The sequence below is a fragment of the Danio rerio genome, chromosome 10 (genome assembly GCF_049306965.1).
Source record: "Danio rerio strain Tuebingen ecotype United States chromosome 10, GRCz12tu, whole genome shotgun sequence".
NCBI lineage: Eukaryota > Metazoa > Chordata > Actinopteri > Cypriniformes > Danionidae > Danio > Danio rerio.
Window position 1 is genome coordinate 45,767,266 of NC_133185.1, and position 27,969 is coordinate 45,795,234.

The following is a 27,969-nucleotide window of genomic DNA, read 5'->3' on the forward strand; positions in this document are numbered from 1 at the left end:
ATGCTACACGCCAGTGTGGATGTGTATCGTTGTTGTTCTAAACAGGGCCTGAGTGTGTATTTTTTGCGAGCGGATTTGCAACGGGTGCGAGGCAGAGGATCGCAATGCGCCGATCGTCTATCATCCCAACCGTAATACTTACATAGCAGAGCTTGCAAACTGTGTTTTTTTTTGTTGACAACATTCGTGTCTATAACTAACTGGAAATCCAAAATACTTTCACACTGGTGACTTCATTGAAAGAGGAGAGGATTTAATCTCTGTCGACGGGTCTCCTGAGTCTGCAGTTTAACAAGCACTTCAACAAGCATGTTTTTTTCCCGCTTGGCAAGCCAAGCTGACATGTCATGGGGGCGTGGCAGCATCGACGATTCTATTTTTTGATTCGATAATCGAAGTTGAGCATAAACTTTGATCAATTGCGATTAAAAATCAAAATCGTGACACCCTTAATCTTTATACTAAAATCCTTAACTATCTATATACATTTTAACGATGCTCATGGAGTATTAACCGTTAAACAATCAGATTAATATTCAATTAACATTTAATTAAAAAAAATTTCCATGCTTAGTGTAAATCAGTAAATTACTCAATAACCTAATACAGAACATTTTAACAACAAAACCTGGATAATTCATACACCTGCAGCATTTCCAACAACATAGAAAAACAGAATTAACTAAATAATAAAAATAAAAGAGCTGCGCTAAATATTTATTTATTTAAATTACAAATTTAGATTACAAAATGAAAAACACTTACTGAATACTTTTTTAATAATCGGCACAGGCTTTTTTCCTTTTCTGTCAAATAAAAATAACAGGCCTATCTGAACTCAAATCAATCACTCCATGGAAAATAAGTAGGTTTATTGCTCCGCTGTAATTCATGTATTACAAACCTTTACCAACATTTTTAATACAAGTCATTATTTTAAAGATTGTCTCGAGCATTTAAATTCACCTCAGCGCTTGTGTGCTTTCATTTTCTTAATCTCACTCACGATGAGTTCAGGAGAAGCAGTGCTTTGAATGAGTTAAACTGTTTTAAGTTTAGTGTTGCCTTTAGTGTAGTGTAGTGTTAAACTAGCATAGAAATATGAGTGTATCGATAAAGGCTTTGCTGAATGGCTGGAGAAATGTAAATCTTTTTTTTTAACAGAAGTTTTAAACAGATGCACGTGCTGCAGATGCAGTGATAAGAGACAAAGACAAGCCATATCTTTTTTAAATAGGCTATAGCATTATATTTATTATGTTTTAATACATCAAGCCTAGTAGTGCATCACGTAGGTTTTTATAGTTAATATAGCTATAAAATTAAAGTCTCAGTTTGGTTTGGAGTTAAAAAATTATACAAAAATCACTGAAGTAAATCATTGGATTTGTTTAATCTAGGCTATTTTATAGATGGATATTTACAGGGACAATAATAAGCTGTGATTTTCCATATGAAAAAAAAAAAGTTGGCTAGTTGGTTGTACTCAAACTATAGGCTATTTATTGTGTTTATGATGAGTGGTGCCAGAGCAAGCTAAGAGTGAGAGAAAACCCAATTACTCCGACTTGTGGCCTTTTCCAAAGCAGAGTACCCTAAAGAAAAAAAAAAAAAAAAGCTTTTTTGCAAAATTTTTTCCATGTGTGCAAAATATGTCAGGCACGTTTGGTTGCGCGTTATGTCCATTCAATCTACTGCACTGAGAGGAAAGAAAGTCCACCTCCTTATCAAAGAGCTATGCAAGATTATCCCAAAAATGCTAAGTATACTGCAGGAAATCGGCAGCATTTTGACACTTTGCTTGTGAAACTGAAGCCACCTAACACACATTTCTGTAAATAAATCCTGAACAGACACTGGGAGTACATCAATTATATGGAGAAACAAACTCGCAAAATAGAGGCATGGTGGTGCACACCAGACAATAAAGTCAGCATTCAGTAGTTGACAGCCGTTTTCTCAACTATCTGCTTCAATTTGTCTTTTCTAGGCACTAAGATTGTCTTAAACTGCTTTGTAGTATCCGATTAACCAACACACATCTTAATACCAGAAGTAAATAAGGCAAAAATCGGCTCATCTAAAAACCAACCCAGAGTGGATGTGGAAGAAAGACATGACATTTATATTAACTGTATTTACAGTAATTACAGTGTGACCTTTACTGTTATGATCTATACTACTGTTATACATGACATTGAAAACATGAAAAAATAACTGTCAGCATTTTAAAAGTAAAATAAATATTCAGTAAAGGTTTATTATGCAAATCATCCTTTTATGCAACTACTTACTTTAAAGTAAAATAAAAATAGTTAAAAACTAAATTAAAATAAAAAAATAGTTATTATACTACCAGTCATTTTTAACTCACTGCAAGCTAAGACTAAAAAATGACTTGTTAGTACAACAGTTAAGAATTCATTATGGAGACTATTTATTTATCTGTAAAAATATCCAAGAGTGAGGATGCTGGCTCCAATATTTTAAAAGTCAAGATGTGTTTAACTGATTTTTTAAACCAGCGGTAAAATAAAGCATAGATAAGAGGATTCACAACACAATTAGCATACAAAGTCCACAACAGATATGTCAGTGTACCAGACGAGACACCCATTACAGACAATAAATAGTATGGAATAAAGCAAAGCAGATAGACAGTCACAACAATCCCTAATGTGAGAGCAGCTTTGTGCTCAGATTTCCTCTTGACTGAACTTTCCCTACGACCCTTCATCAGAAAGTTTATAACCTTCACTTGCTTAATAGCAACATAAAATATCCTCAAATATACTGTGATCATCACAACACAAGGCAACAAAAAGGAATATATCAAATCAACGATGATGTAAGTAAAACTAAGATTTAATGTGCACATGCCATAACACACATCTGTTCTGTTTGAAGAGTCAAAATATTTGTTGCTGACTACAAAAACAGAGCAGTAAGCAGAGGAAAATAACCAACAGAGGCAGATAGTTACTAATGTTTTAGACATGGTTATTTTCTGGGGGTACAGTAAAGGGTGGCACACAGCCACATAACGATCAACAGCAATTAAAACTAAATTACTTAGAGATGTTGATCCAAGGAGCCCCATGATTATCATAAACAGTCCACAAAAAGTTTCTCCAAAGTACCAGCATGTCTCAATCAGTTTGATGGCCTCAAGAGGCATGATAATAAGTCCAATAAGCAGATCATTTACAGCCAGAGAGAGAATAATCATGTTGGTTGGAGTGTGAAGCTTCTTGAAGTGAGAGATGGAGATGATCACCAGCAGGTTCAGAAACACAGTCCATGCCGACAGCAGTGAAAAAAACACATACATGATATTGTATTCATGTCTGGAGCGTTTTCCCTTGACACATGATGAGTTGATGTCAGGAAAGCAGTATTGAGTCTCCTGATCTTCTGTCTCAAAGGCCATGAGTGAGTCTCCTCCTGTTAAGAGTTTGCCCTGCTCTCCTTTTATTTATACAGTGTCTGGATCATACTTATTAACATATTGACCACCCAATAAAAAATTATAATAAATTATAATAAAAATTATAATAATTATACTACATCCAAACCTAGTAGACAGTTTTTTGTGCATGTGAGCCATAACAATTGTAAAAAACAGTTGCTCTCACATGGTGCTTTAGGAAGGATATTCCCAGCATTGCAAAAAAAAAAAAATAATAAATAAAAAAAAAAAAAGACAACAAAATAAATGTAACTTGTTAATAATAGTACCTTACAGATCAGAATATTTTTGCCCACTGTGTAAACCAGACATTTGATGTGACATTTAATTAGGGCTGGGCGATATTTCGATATCGAAAATTATCACGATATAAAATTTGCCGATAAAACTATAATGACAGTTCGGTAATTGCTCAATATTATTTACGCACTATGATGATATGGGTAAAGCTAAGATTTAATGTGCACATGCCATAACACACATCTGTTGTGTTTGAAGTGTCAAGATATCTGTCGCTGTCTACAAAAAGAGTGCAGTAAGTAGAGGAAAATAACCAGCAGAGGCAGATACTTACTAATGTTTTAGTAACAGTTATTTTCTGTGGGTATAGTAAAGGGTGACAAACAGCGATATAACGATCAACAGCAATTAAAACTAAATTACTTAAAGAAATTGAACCAAGCAGTGCCATGACTATTATAAACAGTCCACACTACGTTTCTCCAAAGTACCAACAAGTCTCAGTCAGTTTGATGGCCTCTACAGGCATCACAATGAGTCCAACAAGCAGATCATTTACAGCCAGAGAGAGAATAATCATGTTGGTTGGAGTGTGAAGCTTCTTGAAGTGAGAGATGGAGATGATCACCAGCAGGTTCAGAAACACAGTCCATGCTGACAGCAATGAAAAAAACACATACGTTGTATTGTATTCATGACTGGAGTGTCTCCCCTCGACACATGATGAGTTGATGTCAGGAAAGCAGTATTGAGTCTCCTGAGTCTCATAGGCCATGAGTGAGTCTCCTCCTGTTAGGAGTTTGTTCTGCTCTCCTTTTTCCCTTTCATTTATAGTGTCTGGATCAGACTGACCGACCCATTTAAAGCCTACTCTGATGCTGCATAATGAATAATAATTTTCTTAAACTTAGTAGGCAGAATACTGTGCACATAAGCCAAAAATGAAGACATGGGACTAAACATTTTGTTTTATGATGCTGTATCCAAACATTAATGTACAGACAATCGAAATAAAATTATAAAATGAGCACTGGAAAATTGATAGTCAACCTGGAATTGAAAATTATTGACATAGTTAAATAGATATTTTAAGATATATAGAAATAAAACATTCAATAACATTCACATAATGTTTTTACATTACTAAAGAATGTTTTTTGAGTGAACATCATTTGTAAAAAAAAAAAAAAAAAAATGCTTGGAAAAAAGAAATTAGTACAAATAATAAAACCTCTAGTAAGTTGATTTAGGTCGCACTAACACTGCACAGTTCAAGTGACTCAATGCCTACTTTTTCTCCCATGTGGCACAGATCGGATATGGCCCATGTACGTGTAAGCAGGAACAAATCCCATGGATTCGGATTTACTGAAATCAGATTCATGCCTTGTTCATATGTGGAAATTTATTCTATATAAATCAGATGTGTACCCTCGTGTCTGCAGTGTAAGCAGGTAGATCGGATTTTCCCGTCAATGCGAGTCGAATGAAAAATAAAAATAAAATGAATCAGGCTTAGGCAGTTGTAATGTTATTTCAATCATTGACACAAACAGCACAATGTCCACTCCAGTCAACAAAATTAATTCCTTCTTTGCACTAAAGTGTGAAATTTTCATGAGCTTATTTTCTCATATTTGTATTGAAAAAATATTCACACAGAAACCTGGCATACTGAGTCTGATCTGTATCAAAATTAAATGAATGTAGTGTTTAGTTTAATTAATAATTAAAGCAGTGATGTTTCTCTCCTTCTAAATTGTAATCGAAAGAGGAAATGTGTCCTTTTAATCTGTTGCACTGAGAGGACCTCCTATTCAGGACATCCACTGCACCTCCTTTACAAAGAGCTGTGCAAGATTATTCCAAAATGCAAAGTACATTTCAGGAAATCAGCAGCATTTTGATACTTTACTTGTGATACTCTAGCCCCCCAAAGCAGACATTAAAACCACAGTAACTTATGGCCCGTTTCCACTCAGTGTTACAGTATGGCACAACAAAAGGGTACCAAAGGGCGGAGCAAGACGCGCAGCTGAACGCTATTGATTTACAGAGATATGTCACTTACTCGTGGACAAGAAGAAGAATGAAAACAAAGGAAGAGCCATTTTTAAATACATAGCCGAGATATTACACTGTAATAATATATACATATTGAGCCATGGTCAACCCGAGCTTAAACAAACATTGTCATCATCTTGATGAACAGCCATAAAGCCAAGAAGAGCAGAATCGATCCTGTGCCCCGTAGTTGTTTACAAAGGCGTCTAAAGCACGAGCGGTTTCACTTTCGCTCGCGACTGAGTTTATGTTTAAAATAACAAACTTTTTGAGCTAATGATAATAACGTGCACATGATTAATGAAGTGCTTCTGATATCCGATCGATTTGGAAACAAACGGGAGAGCGAAGTGCGAAAAAACAAAGGAGAAGCCCGAGAAAACAAACTAGCAAATGATTCTTTCAGCAATCTGAATCATGAACAAACTGCCATGTTTAACTATTATCATCGCCTTTTGGACAATTATGAATGCAGAATGACAGATTAACTTTCCAACAGAGGTTACATGTGCTGGGGAAGAATAAAGATACAGATGAGAGGTTTGCACTGACTGTGGGCTATATGTTGCATGTTGTTTTTGGAGCCAAATAAGGACTAAATGTATGCTGTGTGTAGTTTATCTGTAATTGGTAACATACTAGAGACTCTAATGGTCTGTATGTGTTTATAGATGCTGCATTTATTTATTTATTTATTTTATATAATTGCAGAAGTTACTGTAGGCTTTCGCCCCATCATTGATCTGCAGTTATAATTAAACCATAAGCCGCATTTCCGCTGTCGGGGCAGTACGAGCCAGGGCTTTTATAGGGCTGGGCCAATCGCCCGGGAGGTTGAGCAGTGAGGCCGAAATCATGTCGTGTTTCCACTGTCGAGGTAGTAGCTCGCAGCAAGACACGCAAACCCCCCAGAACGTCCCCAGAATCAAATGTCACACAACCCGCCCACTTCAGCGGGAATCAGGCAGATAAAGTACACCATCGCATCATCACGAAACCATTCAAATAAAGACAACCGAAACAAACAAATGACCCGTTTCTGTACAGCAGTACATTGTACGCACATACCTGTGTGTTCTTATTCATCATATTCATTTACTCACCGACCGACTGTTGGCATCGAAATCGAGTGGTCTCGCCACTAACGGAGGGAACGAGCGCAGGGAGCGCACCCATCCATAATATAAAACCCACAGAAACTCTCCGTTAATAACTCGGTAGAAAATGTATTTTATAACATCCTCATTTAGATAGACGCTGTCAAACATTCAGCCCAAATGCTCTGAAAGAACTGAAACATGATTTTTTTTCCTATAGGCTTTATGACACTTAATAGGTGATTCCCCTTTATTTAAAGATGTTGCTTATTATATCTTAAGTAAAGGAAAGTGTTAAGTATTTTAGCACATAAGAGCAAGCAATAAAATATTGCCTATATTTTATTGCGCTCAGCAGCTATGCATTAATAAAGCTCTTCATGTATTTAAAATTTCATTTAAAATTTTTACCACATCATATAAAAACAAACACTTGTTTGAGGACACAGAACACATTTTGTATTTGCAGTTTGACCCAATGCGTCTGTAAAGTGGTGCTGTGCAGTTAGATGACAAAAAAAGGTTGCCTATAGTTTTTGCTTTCACTCACCCCAAAAATGCTCTGTTTGATTAATGTTTCATGCTTTGATTAATGTCATTGTATCCAAATACTTTATAAATAATGTTTCAAACCTCCTCCGGTGTTTATTGTTTTAAAATATCTAAAATGCAAGTTTAATATGGCTTTAAAATTTGATGGCTAATATATTTACAATTTATAATAAAATTAATATGGCTTTAAAAGCTTCCAGTTTGATTTGTATATAGTACCTAAATTGTTATAGCTAGCTTTTGTTAGTTTTATATTGGTTTAATGCAATTGTATTATATCTGATAATCTCATTATTTGATTATGACCTAGTATACATTTTCTTTATAAGGGCACATTTAAAGTATCTAAAAATACTTTACATGTTGTACATCAAGTTGGTCCTGATTTTGTGCTAAGCAATTAAAGGCATATGATATATTTGTTAATTTTAATAAAAAATAAATAAATAAAACAAAGGTTTAAATCAGCCTGCAAAAATGTCTAAGAGATAATATTTTAAACATTTAGTTGTGTTGAACATTACTGTTATTATAAAATTGTCATTATATAACATAAATGTTATTTTAAACCAGAGTAAAATAAAGAATACACTACTAGTCAAAAGTTTGGGGTCTGTTTTATTAAATTTTTCCATGTTTTTTTTTTTTTATATATATAGAAAATGATTCTGTTCATCAAGGCAACATTTAATAAATGTAAAAAAAAAAACTGTAAAATTGTAAAGTATTTATTAAAATTTTAAATAACTGCTTTCTTATTGTATGTAGTTTCAAATGAAATTACTAATTCTGTCATTATAGTTTTCATTACTATTACCATTAATAATAATAATAATATTAATAACAATAATAACAAAAATAATAATTATTATTAGAGTGATTTTTGAACTCTGAAGACTGGAGTAATAAAGCTAAAAACTAACCTTTAAAAGCTCTGAAATAAATGATTAAATTAAGTAATAAACTACTTTTGAACAGTTATTTTATAGTGCAATAACATTTCACAATTTTACAATCTGTGGTGTATTTTTGATTAAATAAATGCAGCTTTGGTGAGCAGGATAAGCTTATTTTAAAACATTTAAAAATCATACTGATCCCAAAACTTTTGACCGGTAGTGTAGATGAGAGGATTTTTTTTCTTGTGCATTCTTTGCATACACAAACACTACTTTTTGTGGAGAACTGTGCAATTATGTGATCACAATTATTTTTGTGTTTTTACCTATTTTGAGCTTATTTGTTCATGTAATAAAATCTGTTTTCTATTATCTTATTCTGCCCACTTTAGAACAAATTACAAAATATTTTGGGTCTACCCTCTAATACATACACATCAGCAATAAAACCCATGTATCCTAGAACTTTTGAAATGTCATGTAGTTCTTAGGTGTTTGCTGACTGACAGTCATAGATGATCTGGTGTGTCTCTGTCATTCTTTCATTCACATAATGGTACAGCTAGGGCCTGCTTCATTTATTAGCAGGTGTGTCATCAGCAATGGTGCTTGACAAAGATCAGGATTTTTTACGGTCATGAAAGGCACATTTAAATTGTATTTGCCATATTACTTATTCAACACTGGGTGCATGACTCTGAAGTCTTTGAAAAAAAAATATTAATTAATCACAGCGTGACCTTTGTTGTTATGATCTATACTACTACTACAACATGACATCAATAACATCAACAAAACTCAACATTTTTGATGTTAAAATCAATTAAGAAAAAACAAAAAAGGTCAAACAGCACTGAGTACAGAGCACAGTCCTTCTCAGTATAAGGTTATGCCAATGAAGCTTTTATGCAATTATTTACTTTAAAAAATTATATAAAATTAAAGCTTTTCAGTTACTTGACTACCAGTTACTTGTAACTCCCTGCAAGCTAAGATTAAATAATGATTTGTTTGTATAACAGTTCTCAGACATCAAAATAGGAGAAAATTTATTTATCTGTGAAAATGTCCAAGAGTGAGGATGCTGGCTCCAATATTTTTAAAGTTAAGATGTGTTTAACTGATATTTTAAACCAGCAGTAAAATAAAGCATAAATCAAAGGATTCACAACACAATTAACATACACAGTCCACAACAGATATGTCAGTGTACCAGAAGAGACACCCATTACAGACGATAAAGAGTATGGAATAAAGCAAATCAAATAGACAGTCACAACAATCCCTAATGTGAGAGCAGCTTTGTGCTCAGATTTCCTCTTAACTGAACTTTCCCTACTACCCTTCAACAGAGAGTTTATAACCTTCACTTGCTTAAAAGCAACATAAAATATCCTCAAATATACTGTGATCATCACAACACAAGGCAACAAAAAGGAATATATCAAATCAACGATGATGTAAGTAAAACTAAGATTTAATGTGCACATGCCATAACACACATCTGTTCTGTTCGAAATTTCAAAATATTTGTTGTTGACTACAAAAACAGTGGAGTAAGTAGAGGAAAATAACCAGCAGAGGCAGATACTTAGTAATGTTTTAGTCATGGTTATTTTCTGGGGGTATATTAAAGGGTGGCACACAGCCACATAACGATCAACAGCAATTAAAACTAAATTACTAAGAGATGTAGTTCCAATCAGCCCCATGATTATCATAAACAGTCCACACAAAGTTTCTCCAAAGTACCAACATGTCTCAATCAGTTTGACGGCCTCAACAGGCATCACAATAAGTCCAACAAGCAGATCATTTACAGCCAGAGAGAGAATAATCATGTTGGTTGGAGTGTGAAGCTTCTTGAAGTGAGAGATGGAGATGATCACCAGCAGGTTCAGAAACACAGCCCACGCTGACAGCAGTGAAAAAAACATATACATGATATTGTATTCATATCTCGAGCGTTTTCCCTTGACACATGATGAGTTGATGTCAGGAAAGCAGTATTGAGTCTCCTGATCCTCTGTCTCATAGGCCATGAGTGAGTCTCCTCCTGTTAAGAGTTTGCCCTGCTCTCCTTTTATTTATACAGTGTCTGGATCATACTGATTAACATATCGACCACCCAATAAAAAATTATAATAAATTATAATAATTATATAAAAAAAAATTATAATAATTATACTACATTCAAACCAAGTAGACAAATTTTTGTGCATGTGAGCCATTACAATTGTAAAAAAAAACTGTTGCTTTCACAAAGGGATATTGCTTTAGAAAGGATATTCCCATCATTGTAAAAAAATATAAAAAATAAAAAATAAAAACAACACAATAAATGTAACTTGTTAATAGTACCTTATAGATCAGAATATTTTTGCCCACTGTGTAAAGCAGAGGTACTTATGTTTTCAGGCCAAGAGTGCCACATTTAATCCACATACTGTAACATGCAAATGCCCACAAACTAAGACTTATTTAGGCCTTTAATTCCCTTAAGGCAGTAGTTGTAGTATAAGCAAATGCAGTTTATTAAGTAGCAAAGTCTTCTTAGTTCGATAATAGCTATTCAGTTTCAAATATCACTAAACATTAACCTCCAGGGGTCAAAGACCCTTTTTAAGGCATCTCCTAATAACACCAAAAAAGAACTTAAATGACACTTTTAGTTTTAATCGTACAGATAAGATCAATCGAATCTGTTAGGTGTCTCGTTTTTGTTGTGAGCACTCACAATGATAACAAACGTGTGTCCTTTTGCAAAATAAGGATAATAAAAATAGTTAGTAAATGATGAGTGAATTATAATTTTGGGCTTATAAAATAAGTGATTAACAATTTGCATCCTTAATCTCAGTGGTAGAAAATACCACTGATTCTCACCTATGCCATCAGTACCCCTTCATGTCTTTGGAAAACTCATGTGTCAATGTTCTGGTTTTAAGCAATATAAATTTAAATGAGTTTCCATTTTTGATTCATGCTTATTTTTTAATCTGTGATCGAATTGTTTCTTCTAATAAGTTGGAAAACATTTTTTCCCGGTTTTCTATGTTATTATTTTATGTTTATTTTAAAAAGAAATAGGATTATTATTTTTTTAATTTATGATAATTGATCCCATGGGTAGGGCCAGGTGGAATCTGCGGACGTTTTTTGCTATTTCTGCTGAGAATTTTGGTAAAAATCTGCTGATTTCTGCGGAATTACTTTGGGGGTATCCAGCGGAGTATCATAACTAAAACCTTAATATATTAAATAAAAAGTAATAAATTACTGAATAAAAACTGAATAAATTCAGATTTACACATTTACTCAAGTAAATAAACAGAATTAATAATGAGCTAAAAATCTGAAGAAATCTGCGGAATTCTGCGCGCGCAGATTCCGTGTGGGCCTACCCATGGGGCACAGGTGAGGATCGTTAACACTCAAGCCACAATCCTCGCTCCACTCCCACAGTTCTTTGTCCAACCCCACACATCACAAATACATATTTTCTTTCCTATTTTTAAACCACAACAAAATGTAATGAAATACTAGCCATATATTTCATTTTTCAATGTGTACGATTACATGCGAACAGAGACCGCAGTGTGTTGCCGGCAGATCATTCAGTGTTGCCTGAAGAGGAAAAGTATCTAAGCTCATCAGCTGGTCACTGAGGTTCCTCAGGGATCTGTTCCTGGTCCCCTACTATTTTTTATTTACACCACATCACTGGCAACCATCATCCATCCACATGGTTTCTCTTATCATTGTTTTGGCAATGAAACACAGTTCTATCTTTCATTTCATCATGATGACCCCACAGTAGCTGCAAGGATTTTAAACTGTCTGGAGGATATCTCGGCTTAGATGAAAGACCATCGCCTACTGCTCAACCTGGCAAAAGCTTAACTTCTCTTCTTCCATGCTGCTTTACACATTCAACATAATTTCTCAATTCAGCTGTGATTGACAGGCGGATTGGTGCAGCAGTAGCAGTAATGTGGTCAATGTCCCGGTTCGTTGTGGTAAAGAAGGAGCTAAAGGAGTCAAAAGGCAAAGCACTTGACTTACCAGTCAATCTACCTTCCTACTCTCACCTATAGTCATGAGCTTTGGGTCATTACCGAAAAGACAAGATATTGCATACAAGCGGCCAATACTAGTTTCCTTCGCAGAGTGGCAGGGCACACCCTTATAAATAAGGTGAGGAGCTCTGACACCCAGGAGGAGCTTGGAGTAGAGCTGCTGTTCCTTCATATCAAGAGAAGTCAGCTGAGGTGGCTCAGGCATCTGTTTCAGATGCCTCCTGGACACCTACCTAGGGAGGTGTTTCAGGCATGTTCCCCCAGGAAGAGACCGAGGGGAAGACCCAGGACACACTGGAGGGACTATGACTCTCGGCTGGGCTGCGAAGGCCTCGGGATCCCCCCGGAGGAATTGGAGAAAGTGTCTGGGGAGAGGGAAGTCTGGTGTTCGGACTGCTGCACCTGCAACCCGACCCCGGAAAATCGTTTGAAAATGAATGAATGAAACGATGATGAATGATATGAAACATGATATTGTGGTCATCATTATTATTTTTATTTTTGCCTAGGCAACCACAGGGTCTCGAATGACTTGATGCACTGGGGACTTTTTCAACTCCAGGTGCAAAAAGAGCACCTTCAAAACATGAGGGGCAGCAGGCGAATGCAGGGCACATAAACAAGCACAAAGCACTTGATGCCAATAAAACATTAAGATGATTTAATGTGATAGATAAGTGGTATTTAATGTCTAGGTACTCTTCATTCATCTCAACCTGTGTAACCCCTTAGTCGGATGACAACAGAGTTAGGAGCAAATGGGTACATACAAGGAGATCCAGAAGCGTAGTTGCCAGCAATAAGGTCAATACAGGTGGCAAACAACAAAAACAAGGAAACAAGCCAAGGGTCAAGAACCATGATAATACTAGAAACAGGAAACAAGTCGTAAGGCTACCGGGAATAACCAACAAGACTCAGCAAAGTCTGTGGGAATGTGAGCTCTATAAGTGAAGTTTATTCATAAACTAATTTCGAGAGGATCACGTGCTTATGATTGACACGGCTGGCCCTGAGTCAAGCTAATGTACGAACCACCTATCAGACTACTCCTAACCATATATAAATAACCAAACACCTTACCTTTAGTCATCTTCGTCTTGAAGAATCCCCCTTTCCACCCCTTTGCCCCCTCCTTTCCGCAGCACGGCAGCCCAGTGGCTAGCACTGGGCCTCACAGAAAAATGCCTCTGGTTCGGGCATCTACCCAAACGGTCAGCATTTTCGTGTGGAGTTCATGTTCTCCCTGTGCTTGTGTGGGTTTTTCCCGGTTCCTCCGGTTTCCTCCTACACTCCCAAAAACATGACACTTAAGTAAATTGGCTAAACCAAATTAGCACCAAATTCGATTAAATTGCAACGGGAGGGAGCCCCGGGCTCGAGGCTCTCATGAGCTCGGGGCTCTCTCCCGGGACAGCATGCCAAACTAGCTTTTCAACAATCATCAGCTAAGTGTGAACACTTGAAATAGTCTATGTAATCATGTCTTAGATCAGCTACCAGCTGTGTGTAAGCAATCATCGTAGTTCCAGAAAGAAGTGTGTGTGAAGTGCATGACAAGATTTGTTGTTCATAAGGTGACAGAATTGTAGTCCAGGTGATGGTGTATGTATACCAGCAATGTGCAAGCCTGGATAGCTGGTGATCTTGACATCCTGTAAATAACATGTATAATTAATGTAGTAGAGTTCTTATTACGTGTTCATATTGTCATATTGAGTTGCATGATAATTACATTCTTGCTGTAGAAATTGTTCTTGATTTATTTTTGTACATTTAGAATTAATTTTAGAATAAAAATTAACAAATGATTTATTTGTGAAATGTTTGTGTCTGTATGCACATTTCATGCATAAATTTGTTCACGCATGTTAAAAGACCCACTGTGTTTTTATCATAGGTGAATTAAACAGTTCATGCAAATAAACAAACAAATGAAGATCTCACAAAAGTATGCTTAAACTAAATACATCTTAGTGAGCAAACCATTAAAACTTACATGTTGAGAACGAAGCAAAATACTAATTACACAATTAAAGAACATCAAACATTACCAAAACTATGAATGAATATATATATATATATATATATATATATATATATATATATATATATAATGCTTTATGCGCGTCTGGTGTAAACGCACCATTACACACTGCATAAAATGTAATTTGCAAAAATCCAAAAACCAAAAGGGTCCTTTAAAAAACATCTCAGCTGGTTTTGCTGTTTAGTTTACAACAATAAAAACAAAATTATTAGGATATTTTAATATATCACACAAAACATCAGACATTTTTCAATATGTATTTTTGTCTGTAATAATGTTCAAATGTCGTGATGTGTTCTTCCCTCCCACCAACTAAATCATAATATTATATTAAGTAAAAGTAGTTGCAGTTGGCTTGCTGTCGATAACAGCAGTTTCATAAAGTTCAGACAACCAGCATGTGACAAATCAAATAAATTATGGATACATGGAATTAGTTGTAGCCCTTTAAAATACGTTAAGCAACAAGTGTAAAATAAAACTGTACAAACCCCTTTACACTAGTTTCAATCCACTGTTGTGCTCATGCATAAAGAAAATACATTTCATTATGCAGCATCAGAGTGGGCGGTAGATGGGTTTGTCAGTCTGATCCAGACACAGTATAAATGTAAGGACAGAAAGGAGAGCAGAACAAACTCCCAACAGGAGGAGACTCACTCATGGCCTATGAGACAGAGGATCAGGAGACTCAATACTGCTTTCCTGCCATCAACTCATCATGTGTCAAGGATAGACGCTCCAAACATGAACACAATATAATTTACTTGTTAGTATCATTGCTGTCAGCATGGACTGTGTTTCTGAACCTGCTGGTGATCATCTCCATCTCTCACTTCAAGAAGCTTCACACTCCAACCAACATGATTATTCTCTCTCTGGCTGTGGCTGATCTGCTTACTGGGCTTATTGTGATACCAATTGAGGGTATCAAACAAATTGAGACATGTTGGTACTTTGGAGACACCTTCTGTGGACTGTATGTAATCACTGTCAGGCTGCTGCTCTCTGCTTCTCTGAGCAATATAGTTTTAATTGCTGTTGATCGTTATTTTGCTGTGTGTCACCCTTTATTGTACCCACAAAAAATAACTACAACTAAAACTTTGATAAGCATCTGTGTTTGCTGGTGTTGCTGTTCAGTTTACAGCATTGAATATGTAATTAGTAATGGATATTTTCAAATCTCACACAAAACCCTGTGTTATGGTCAGTGCACTGTAATGTTTAGCCCTGCTTGGAAAATAGCTGATTTAATATGTTCCTTCCTACTTCCTTGTACTGTGATTATAACTGTGTATCTGAGGATATTTTACATTGCACAATTTCAAGTAAAAGTTATAAACTCTCTGATGAAGGGTGGTAAATGTGCAGTAGAAAGTTCAACAAAGAGGAAATCTGAGAGTAAAGCTGCTCTGACATTAGGAATCATTGTGACAGTTTATCTGTTTTGCTGGATTCCTTTCTACATTTGTTCTCTAACAAAAATGACAGCAATAATTTCTACTACAATGACGTTTCTAACATGGACTTTATTTGTTAGCTGTGGTTTAAACCCTTTAGTCTATGCTTTATTTTACAAATGGTTTAAAATATCAGTTAGATGCATAATAACTCTACAAATACTTCAGCCGGCATCCTCTCTAATGGATATTTTTAACTGAATGTCATTCATGATTAAATAGCAAAATACATATTTCACTCAAAATTGACTGAGGATACTACTATCTCTTCTGTGTTCAAATCAAGCATTATATTGTCATCACTGAAACGCAATTCCAAAATGCACTACAATTATAAAATCCTAAATTAATGAATACAAATACTGAAATGTTTGGAAATGATTTTAAATTAAATTGTATGTGATTTTCATGCGCAGAGCAGCTTGTGTAGACTGATAAACATTAATCACAACATTTATACATTATCACACAGTGTGTTTGCAAATAATTCTGAGAGGTTTTAGTGCAAGCACCAAACACACATTCACCCATTTGTAACTGATATTCCTCTCAGAATGTCTGTAAATGTGATGCCTCCTTGTAATAGCACTGACTAGTTCTTTCTTTGCTGTGTTTTCTGTTTGTCTGATTAAATAAAAAGAAATCTAAACCAACTTAGGCTTATTTATATTTTGCTGCACTCAGGTGACCTGAAGTGCTTCTATTATCCTCATTTTTAAGTTTCGTTAGATAAAAGTGTCTCCTAAATGACTAAATACAAATGAAGTCTTTGGATCATGTTTGTGTTTACTGATGCACCTACAGCAATCCTGATTTCATAAAATTGTTTGTCTGTGGCACAATCTGTGCACTTTCCAACTAAGCACTGTCAGTGAGTAATGTTACCAGTAACTGATACACTGAAACTGAAATACTGCTTTTACGTTTGTATTTCACCGGATGTCAGTGCTCTTGGACTTGGACTTCTCTTGGTCTAGATTCCAAAATAGGACCCATGCTAACAGTAATAATGTAACCAGATAAATGATTATGTCATTTTGAAAATGCCTGTATACTTTAAAGTGCAAAGTAAGTGTACTGGGCAGAAGCAACTGTAGTAAAAGTTTCAAATATATATAATTTTCTCAAACTGTTTGGTTCATATTTGGCAGATTATAAATCAAATCTTTCATCAGTAGCTGCAAATTTTAAATTTGAGCATGCTTTTAGTGGTGTACAAAGACCGACTACAAACGCTTATGCAATAGAAGGATATATGAATAAAATAATTGTCATTACACAGCAGGCGAGATCAGGAGACTCAATACTGCTTTCCTGCCAACTCATCATGTCACAGAAAAATACTCCACACATTATTATAACTTTGTTTTCTGCTTTAAATATGGTCAACATGAACTGTGTTTCTGAACCTGCTGGTGATCATCTCCATCTCTCACTTCAAGATGCTTCACAATCCAAAAAATATGATTATTCGCTCTCTGGGTGTAACTGATTTAATTGCTGGCCTTATTGCGATGGCAATACAGAGCATCAAACTAATAAGGATAAGTTAGTCTTTTAGGGGCACATTCTGTCAATGGTTTTGTAGTTATTTTTAAGCTGCTCCTCTTAATAAATGTGCAATATAGATTCAATTGATGTTGATTAATGTGATTTTGTGTAACTCTTTATTGAAAAGAACCAAAAAAAACACATTTGCATGAGTACAGAATGCAGAGTGTACACACAGACATGACATTTATGATGTTATGAAAAACCGTCTTCACATAAAACAATTTATGAAAAAGAGGAAAGTGAACTGAGACAAAAACATCTATAAAGTTATTTTATACTTTAGAACTGAATAACAAATTAAACTATCATTGTGTTTCTTATTTTTCTTTCGGTGTATAAACATCATGTTACATTAAAAACAGACTAAACAAGCATACTCTCATTAATCTTAGTTCCTTTGTATTGAAATATACTTTTTGATTTAATGTAATCATTTTAACTCTTTTCAGCAGCATTAAAAGTTTGGTGTACAAACCTAAATGCCTCTTCTGTAGCACAATTGCAGTGCAAATTTTAAACAGATATTTAACATTAAAAAGAATAAAAGGTAATCGAAATATTCAGCATATAATCGTTCATGTTAAAACTACATTAACTTCAACACCTCATTCTACAGTACATGATAGAGTTAAGGCCTACTTCAATAAAACTGAACACACACTTTGTAAAATGATAACAAATTAAAAGATTTAACTCAAAGTCAGGACTACAAACTCTGAAATGTGTATTTGTGCATAAACAATGTTCTATGGCCACAATAAAAAACAATCTTAAATTTGAAGTGAAATATTTCTACTGATCCCATGGTTGATCATAGTGTTGATCATATATACAGCAGATGAAATATGCACTAAAAGAAGCATCAACAAAACTAGTAATTTATCTGAATGATCAAAACGTCATCTTGGCCAAATAAAAGCAAGCCCACGGCAGGATGTCAAAAAAGGTTAGGCACAGTCATGGTTAGTACTTTTTTCCCTCTATTAAAAATGTCCACTTCCAAAGTGAACAATATAAATGAAATCTGTATTCTACCATTAGAGTTTTTGCTTCAAAAGGGGAGAAAATATTTTACAAGTTAAGATGTGTTTAACTGATATTTTAAACCAGCTGTAAAATAAACCATAGACAAGAGGATTCACGCTTGAGTTAATATACAAAGTCCATACAAGAAATGTCATTGTGGTAGACGAAATTATTGTAGTACCTGTTACAGATAGCATACACAATATATAAAATGGAATGTAGCAAAGTAAATAAACGGTCACAATTATTCCTAATGTAAGAGCAGCTTTGCTCTCAGATTTTCTCTTCACTGAAGCCTCTAAATTACCACCCTTCATCATTGAGTTTATAATCTTAACTTGTTGATGTACAACATAAAATATCCTCAAATATAAAGTTATGATCAGGGTACAAGGTAATAAAAAAGAAAATAACAAGTCAGTGAATACCCATGAAAAACTTATCACTAAAAAACATTTTCCATAACACGTTCCTGGGCTTTGGTTGATTTTAAAATATCTGCCACTAATAAAATACCCAGCATTGTAGGTTAATGAGCAAAACCAGCACAAAGAGATGCTTATTAAAATTTTAGTTGAGGTTATTTTCTGTGGGTAAATTAGAGGATGACAAACAGCAACATAACGATCAACAGCGATTATAACTAAATTACAGAGAGATGCAGAGACAGTTAGTCCCATGATTATCATAAACAGGTCACACAAAGTGTCTCCAAAGTACCAACAAGTCTCAGTCAGTTTGATGGCCTCTACAGGCATCACAACTAATCCAACAAGCAGATCAGCGACAGCCAGAGAGAGAATAATCATGTTGGTTGGAGTGTGAAGCTTCTTGAAGTGAGAAATAGAGATGATCACCAGCAGGTTCAGAAACACAGTCCAAGCTGACAGCAAAGAAAAAAACACATACATGATATTGTATTCATGTTTGGAGCGTCTCTCTTTGACACATGATGAGTTGATGTTAGGAAAGCAGTATTGAGTCTCCTGATCCTCTGTCTCGTAGGCCATGAGTGAGTCTCCTCCTGTTAGGAGTTTGTTCTTCTCTCCTTTCTGTCCTTTCATTTATACAGTGTCTGGATCAGACTGACCAACCCATCTACCGCCCACTCTGATGCAGCATAATGAAAATAATGAGAATTTTTATGATAATTTCAAATTTGGTGGACAAATTCTGTGTATTAAAGGCTAAATATATGTGATAAAATAACTACACCTAAAACTTTAATAAGTATCTGTCTCTGGTGGTTTTGCAGTTTAGTTAACAACATTGAGAACTAAATTAGTAACATATAAGATTATGGTATAGTATAATATAGTAAAGTCTAGATTATAAGTAACAGATATTTTATTAAAGCTTTAGGTCATGACCAAAAGATATCAGAGGCCAAAAAGAGCTTTCTTTGCATGGTGGCAGAACACACCCTTAGAGACAGAATAAGAAGCTATGCAGAAAAGTAGATTTCTATGAACATGATTGATCACTGATTTAACGTGTATATTACATTCAAGACATTTGGCATTCGAGTTGCGTTGAAGTGGATGCTTATCTGCAAACATGCTTTTCTAGTGCAATATGTGGTTCGAAATCCAGAAGACAAAACTGAGACACCTGGTCGGTCAGTTCCAGAATGTGTTCTCAAAGATCCTTGGCCACACCAACACAATATCCAAACACCACCTGGAGTCTTCATCAGGCAATGACCCTATCAAGTCCCAGAGGCCCGTCAATAGGCTATAAAGGAGGAAATCTAAAAGATGCTCAAGCTGGGGGTAACTGAACCATCCTGGAGCTCATGGTCCAGTCTGATTTTCCTGGTTCTGAAGCTGGACAGTACCCTCTGGTTCTGCAATCATTACCAGTACATCAGAAATACAATCCATGCAGACAGTAATTTATGCATCCAGGTAAATGATTATATCATTTTGAAAATGCCAGTATATTGTAAAGTGCAATGTAAGGATGCTGTTACACCTACACTTTTGTTTCGGAACGTATCTCGTTTGCCCAGTTAGCGCGGTTTGTTTGGCATATGTAAACAGGGAAATCGCGCTCTGTTCCGCGCCAAAGTAATCGCTCCGAGACCGCCTGAGTGAGGTGGTCTCGGTTCGATTGAAACGAACCCTGAAGCGGTTCGATTGCAGAGAGAAAGCGATCTGATCCGAGCGCGGTTATATCACAGTGTTTTATGGATATGTAATAGGCTTACGGTTATATGAAGAGAGAATTATGAGTATGGCGGGAAGTTTCGCAAGTCTCCGGATGCCCGCAAACGAGTGATGATCTCCCGGTAATCTCGCGTCTCCCTCCCGGTCCTCAAATAGGCATCGTCGTGCACCCTTCTCACCCCTCCCCACCGCATCTCTCCTCAGACACGTCGCGCTCGTACCCTGTCAATCACCACCAAACCACCACCTCTCCTGACAGCTTAGCGGGACGCTGCAAAATAAACCCTGACACTCTGACCAATGTGAGGAGAGTTTACTCGAACGTGACTTGTTTTAGCTCTTTTGGTCCGATTAGAAACTTTGCAGTGTGAAAGCAAACCGCTCCAAGAGCAAAAAGCAACAATGTAACATTTGTAATCCCTGTTTCGGAACAACTGAATCGATTCACAGGTGTGAAAGCACCCTTTGTCTATTGGGCAGAAGCAACTGTTTACAGAGAAAAAAGTTTCAAATATATTTATCTCAAATATATCACTTATCTTTTCATATTTAAACAAGGATTAATTAGAATTTTCTAAATCAAATCTTTAATCATTAGCTGAAAATTAAAAATTTGAGCATAGTTTTTGGAGGTCTAGAAGTACTGACAATAAACAAGCTTAGATGGATTTGCTTATGCAATGAAAGTATGAATAAAATAATCTTCATTACACAGCAGGCGAGATCAGGAGACTCAATACTGCTTTCCTGCAAACTCATCAGGTCATGAAAAAATACTCCACACATTAATATAACTTAACTTTTTTAATAAGGTCAGCATGGACTGTGTTTCTGAACCTGCTGGTAATCATCTCCATTTCTCACCTCAAGAAGCTTCGCAAATCAACAAATATGTTTATTCGCTCTCTGGGTGTAACTGATCTACTTGTTGGCCTTATTGCAATGACAATACAAGACAATCCATCAAACTAATTGAGAAATGTTGATATTTTTGGGACACTTTCTGGTTTTGTATTGATTTTAAACCGTTACTCTTGATAACTCTGTACAATAAAGATTCAATTGATGTTGATTAATGTGATTTTGTGTAACGTTTTATTGACAAGAACCAAAAAACACATTTGCATGAGTACAGAATGCAGATTGTACACACAGACATGATATTTATCATATGTCATGGGAAACCTCAGTCTTCACATAAAACAATTTATAAAGTAGAAGAAAATGGGCTCAGACAAAAACATCTATAAAGTTCTTTTAAACTCTACAACTGAATAACAAATTAAACTATCATTAGGTTTCTCAATACTTTTTCGGTGTATAAACATCATGTTACATTAAAAACAGACTAAACAAGAATACTCTCATAAATCTTACTTACTTATTATTGAAATATACTTTTTGCTGTAATAGTATTTTTAACCCCTCTCAGCAGCATTAAATGTTTGGTGTACAAACCTAAATGCCTCTTCTGTAGCATAATGGCAGTGCAAATTTCAAACAGATATTTAACATTAAAATAGATTTTTAAAATAACTGAAATATTCAGCTTATAATCGTTCATGTTAAAATTACATTGACTTCAACACCTCATTCTACAGTACATGACTGAAAATTCAAGACTGTCAAGGCCTACTTCAATAAAACTGAACACACACTTTGAGTGAAGTCTTTCAATTTGTTCTCATTTTACAAAGTGAGGATTACATAATCTAAAATGTGCATTTGTGCATAAACAATGTTCTATGGCCACAATAAAAAAACAATCTTAAATATAGAATGAATTATCTCTTATCAACAAAAGTATTAACTTATTTGAATGATCAAAACGTCATCTTTAATTTTAATTTAATCATGTCCAAATAAAAGTAAGCACACAGCAGGTTGTCAAAAGAGGTTATGCATAGTCATGGTCAGTACTTTTTTCCCTCTATTAAAAATGTCCACTTCCAAAGTGAACAATATAAATGAAATCTGTATTCTACCATTAGAGTTTTTGCTTCAAAACTGGGGAAAATATTTTACAAGTTAAGATGTGTTTAACTGATATTTTAAACCAGCTGTAAAATAAAGCATAGACAAGAGGATTCACGCTTGAGTTAATATACAAAGTCCATATTAGAAATGTCATTGTGGTAGAAGAAATAATTGTAGTACCTGTTACAGATAACATGTATAATATATAAAATGGAATGTAGCAAAGTAAATAAACGGTCACAATTATTCCTAATGTAAGAGCAGCTTTGCTCTCAGATTTTCTCTTCACTGAAGCTTCTAAATTACCACCCTTCATCATTGAGTTTATAATCTTAACTTGCTGATGTGCAACATAAAATATCCTCAAATATAAAGTTATGATCAGGGTACAAGGTAATAAAAAAGAAAATAACAAGTCAGTGAATACCCATGAAAAACTTATCACTAAAAAACATTTTCCATAACACGTGCCTGGGCTTTGGTTGATTTCAAAATATCTGCCACTAATTAAATACCCAGCATTGTAGGTTAATGAGCAAAACCAGCACAAAGAGATGCTTATTAAAGTTTTAGTAGTGGTTATTTTCTGTGGGTAAATTAAAGGATGACAAACAGCAACATAACGATCAACAGCGATTATAACTAAATTACAGATAGATGCAGAGACAGTTAGTCCCATGATTATCATAAACAAGTCACACAAAGTGTCTCCAAAGTACCAACACGTCTCAGTCAGTTTGATGGCCTCTACAGGCATCACAACTAATCCAACAAGCAGATCAGCGACAGCCAGAGAGAGAATAATCATGTTGGTTGGAGTGTGAAGCTTCTTGAAGTGAGAGATGGAGATGATCACCAGCAGGTTCAGAAACACAGTCCATGCTGACAGCAAAGAAAAAAACACATACATGATATTGTATTCATGTTTGGACCGTTTCCCCTTGACACATGATGAGTTAATCTCAGGAAAGCAGTATTGAGTCTCTTGATCCTCTGTCTCGTAGGCCATGAGTGAGTCTCCTCCTGTTAGGTGTTTGTTCTGCTCTCCTTTCTGTCCTTTCATTTATACAGTGTCTGGATTAGACTGACCAACCCATCTACCGCCCACTCTGATGCTGCATAATGATGATAATAATAATTTTCATAACAATTTCAAATTTGGTGGTCAAATTCTGTGTATTTTAGGAAAAAGGCATGGGATAAATTAACTACACCTAAAAATTTATTATGTATCTGTCTCTGGTGGTTTTGCTGTTTAGTTTACAACATCGAGAACGGAATTAGTAACATATAAAATTATGGTATAGTATAATATAGTAAAGTCTAGATCAGTGGTCACCAAATTTGTTCCTGGAGGGCCGGTGTCCTGCAGGTTCTAGCTCCAACCCTAATCAAACACACATGAACAAGCTAATCAAGGTCTTACTAGGTATACTTGAAACATCCAGGCAGGTGTGTTGAGGCAAGTTGGAGCTAAACCCTGCAGGGACACCGGCCCTCCAGGACCAAGATTGGTGACCCCTGGTCTAGATTATAAGTAACAGATATATTATTATAGCTTTAGGTCATGACCAAAAGGACAAGATATCAGAGGCCAAAAAGAACTTTTTGTGCAGGGTGGCAAGGCACACTCTTAGAGACAGAATAAGAAGCTATGCAGAAACATGGCTGATCAATGGCTTAACGTGTATATTAGAAGATGTATATTCAAAGACATGTGCTATAGGTGAATTGGGTAAGCTAAATTGACCATAGTTTATGTGTGGGAAAGAGAGTGTATAGGTGTTTCCCAGGGATGGGTTGTGGCTGAAAGGGCATCCGCTTCATAAAACATGTGCTGGAAAAGTTGGCGGTTCATTCGTGTGGCGACCCCTGATTAATAAAAGGGACTAAACCTAAAAAAAAATGGATGAATGAATGTTAGAATGCTGTTCACTGTTTTCAGATAAGCATTTAACACTATGATCTCACAACAGATCTGTAATAAATTCAACCTGCTAGAACCAAACACCTCCGTCTGCAAATGGATCCTGGACTTTCAAACTGAAAATTTTTAGTCCATGTCAGCCACAATGAACACATATTAAGCAATACCACACTGAGCGCAGTAAGAAACCAACAAACTATAAATTATTTTATAGTGTCAAATCAGTGGTTTTGACGCTGGAGACCTACCATGTTCCAGAACGATTCCAGAAGCTCATGCACTGCTATTATGGAAAATTCCACATTTGATTCACCTGAAGGAATTTTACCACTGAGTGGCAGAGACTAACGGTGGGCATTGTCACAGGATGCACAATTTCAGTGATCTTGTTTTCAGCAGCAATTAATCTTGTTGGTAAGTAATCAGAAAAGTTGCTGCGTAGAGCAATCTTGACCAATAGCAGGTACCTATAAGAGCATTTATGGATGACCTCACCATAATGGCGAAATCAGTACCAGAAGGGAGATGGATCCTAGAAGATCTTGCGGAACTCACTGATTTGGCATGTGTAGAGTTTAAACCCGAGTAGTCCAGGAGCCTGGTATTGAGGAAGGGGTGCATTCAGGACCGGTTGAGAATAAAAGGCACCACCATACCAACAGCCAGAGAGAAACCAATCAAGAGTTTGGGGAAGTTGTGTAGGGCAGACCTTAATGATAAGGAAAGCTTGAGGCAAATGATTGTCCAAGTAGATACCTGGATGACATCTTTAGAGAAGAATGGCATACCTGGCAAATATGAGGCCTGGGATTACCAGAATGGAGTACTTCCTAGACTGCTCTGGCCTCTGCTTGTTTATGAGGTGCCTCTCTCTCTACAATGAAAGGACTGGAGAGGAAGATGAACACCTCTTTTTGACGATGGTTGGGTGTGCCAAGAAGCTTCTGATCCATTGGTCTTTATATCACAGGCAGAAAGCTTCAGCTACCAGTGACAACAGTTCTTAAGGAGTACAAAGTAACAAAAACTCGACAGGCCAAAATTTTGCGAGACAGTTAGGATGAAAAAGTACGCCAGGCAGACACTGTGGTTAGGGCAGGCCGCAAATGGTCAGCTAATAAGGCGCTAAGGGATGCAGAGGAACAACAGCAGCATGCTGATATTGTTGGAATAGTAGCGCAGGGAAGGCTTGGATTGGGCTGCTTAGAAAAAAACGGACCTAAAGGAATGTCGCAGCCTAATACAAAGAGAGGTCTGCAAAGCATAGGAGGAAACTCTGTGAGTTAAAGCTTTTGGCATGAAAAAGCAGGGCAGCTGGACAAGATGGGAGGGCATAAGAGAAACGGCCCTGACATGACAAAATATTTGGAGCATAATAAGACAACGCATAAAAGTTCCTGCTTTGTTCAGTCTATGATGTTCTGCCAACTTCGTCAACCCTTCATATCTGAGGGATTGTAAAAAAGCCAAGATGCTCATTATGTGGAAAGCAGGGAAATCTTGAGCATGTCTTTTCAGCATGCCAGTCAAGTTTAATCAAAACAAACAAAAGTTATTCAAAACAAATAGGCAGCAGTTCCTCAAGTTGACTACCGCCAAACTTAGAGCAAAACAAACAAAGTGTCCAGGCCTGGTCCTCTCTCGTTTTCCATTGCTGTCTCCTTTTAACATCCAGAGCTCCTTTGTCCCGACAGGTGCCGCACACAGATGATGGTCATTAACACTTACGGCATCAGCCTCGCACACTCATGGTTCTCGGCCCTGGCCCACTCGCAACTGAGATATAGTTTACCTCAGCCTCATAACTACTACGTACAGTGCATCCAGAAAGTATTCATAGCGCTTCACTTTTTTCACATTTTTTTTGTTACAACCTTAATCTAAAATGGATTACATTAATTTTTGATTCCAAAAGTCTACACACAATACCCCATAATGACAATGTGAAAAAAAGAGTTTTTGAAATTGTTGCAATATTATTAAAAATAAAAAACCTGAAGGATCACATGTAAAAAAGTATTAACAGCCTTTGCTCAATACTTTGTTGATGCACCTTTGGCAGCAATTACAGCCTCAAGTCTTTTTAAATATGATGCCACACACTTGGCACACCTGTTGTTGGGAATTTTTGCCTATTCCTCTTTGCAGTACCTCTCAAGCTCTATCACAGGGGTCACCACCCTTTTTGAAACTGAAAGCTACTTCTTGGTTACTGATTAATGTGAAGGGCTACCAAATAACAAAATTTTCTCCATTTACTTTTAATCATATTTTATTATTAATAATTATTGACATTAATCTATGTGAAGACACAAATCATATGTATGGTTTCTCACAATATTCAACAAAGACCCAGGTACGAGCTTTCTTGGGTTGGCGGCGGATTACCATCGCTTAATCTACAGCTTTTTCTCTATAGCTGGCCCCCTGACAGACTTGACCAGGGCGGGGCAAACAGAGAAGGTACGTTGGACAGATAAAAGCTGATTTATACTTCTGCGTCAAGCACACACGTATGCTACAGCACAGCCTACACTTTGACGCATAGCCTACGTTGGTGCACACCTCTCAAAAAATGTAACTACACGTCGCAACGACACATAGCGCAAGCTCTGTGATTGGTCGGCTTGGTAGTGCTGACAAGTCTGCACGGGACCGGGAGCCGCGCAAGCCAGATAAAGCGATTGTTTATAAGTCTGGAGTCCAGTGAAGGAGCTCCGGATGGAAAGTTTTGTTTTGTGTTTACCTCATGGTTAAAATTCTTGCACGTCTGCTGGGTCCTGCCTCAAAATGAGCGAGTTTGAACAACTTGTACATTAAGGAAGCGTTCAGAAAAAACAAAACACCAGCGAAGAAACTCGACACTGAGGAACATTAATACCTCATTGCCAACTAGCGTTTCGGAAGTGTTATTGCAGAACAACAGAAACAGCGCACGCACAGAAGTATAAATATACTGCAACGTGCGTTGCATGCAACGCGGGTCATGCCATCACTTGACGCAGAAGTATAAACCAGGCTTGAGGCAGAAAAGGCATTCAAGAGGGCCCTCATCTATGTTCCTGCTACAGACAGATGCTTTTGACAGAGAATTGGGGGGGGGGGGGTGTGATTCAGAGAGACTAGAAGCATCCATTTATTTACAGTTCAGGTTAGGGGGAGTATGACGGGCATCCTGCATGGAGATCAGAGACCCTGGCAACACAATGTAAATACTTGATCATCACTAAGGGCTAATCAGTCACGGCTGATGCTAATCAAGCCACTCCATAAAAGAGAGGCTCAGAGACCACAACTCTATTACGCTGATGCTTACCATACCTTTCCATAATATAGAAGGTCAAACATTCGGAAAAGCAAGCACCTAAGTAAGTGATGAGAGGTTTTAAATTTTTAGCCAAAGA

General features: G+C 36.3%; 4 protein-coding genes across 9 annotated transcripts in view; all 4 read right to left on the bottom strand.

Moving 5' to 3' along the window:
• The window catches only part of LOC137487290 (trace amine-associated receptor 13c-like), a 111,775-nt gene that overhangs the window by 22,523 nt on the left and 61,283 nt on the right, over window positions 1–27,969 (bottom strand). The window lies entirely within an intron of this gene.
• On the bottom strand, window positions 857–3,449 carry taar18g (trace amine associated receptor 18g). The gene has a single exon (XM_021479457.3). The coding sequence runs from the start codon at window positions 3,428–3,430 to the stop codon at window positions 2,438–2,440; it is 993 nt and encodes a 330-aa protein (XP_021335132.2). The 5' UTR covers window positions 3,431–3,449; the 3' UTR covers window positions 857–2,437.
• On the bottom strand, window positions 16,332–19,593 carry LOC137496529 (trace amine-associated receptor 13c-like). Its single transcript, XM_073915190.1, has one exon. It carries the CDS (start codon window positions 19,555–19,557, stop codon window positions 18,505–18,507), a length of 1,053 nt encoding a protein of 350 aa, XP_073771291.1. The 5' UTR covers window positions 19,558–19,593; the 3' UTR covers window positions 16,332–18,504.
• On the bottom strand, window positions 21,738–27,958 carry LOC137496530 (trace amine-associated receptor 13c-like). Its single transcript, XM_073915186.1, has one exon. The coding sequence runs from the start codon at window positions 23,699–23,701 to the stop codon at window positions 22,649–22,651; it is 1,053 nt and encodes a 350-aa protein (XP_073771287.1). The 5' UTR covers window positions 23,702–27,958; the 3' UTR covers window positions 21,738–22,648.

What these genes read in the sequence shown, in the direction of transcription:
- LOC137496530 (XM_073915186.1), bottom strand. Translation starts at nt 23,701, where the DNA reads ATGAAAGGACAGAAAGGAGAGCAGAACAAACACCTAACAGGAGGAGAC.
- LOC137496529 (XM_073915190.1), bottom strand. Translation starts at nt 19,557, where the DNA reads ATGAAAGGACAGAAAGGAGAGAAGAACAAACTCCTAACAGGAGGAGAC.
- taar18g (XM_021479457.3), bottom strand. Translation starts at nt 3,430, where the DNA reads ATGGCCTTTGAGACAGAAGATCAGGAGACTCAATACTGCTTTCCTGAC.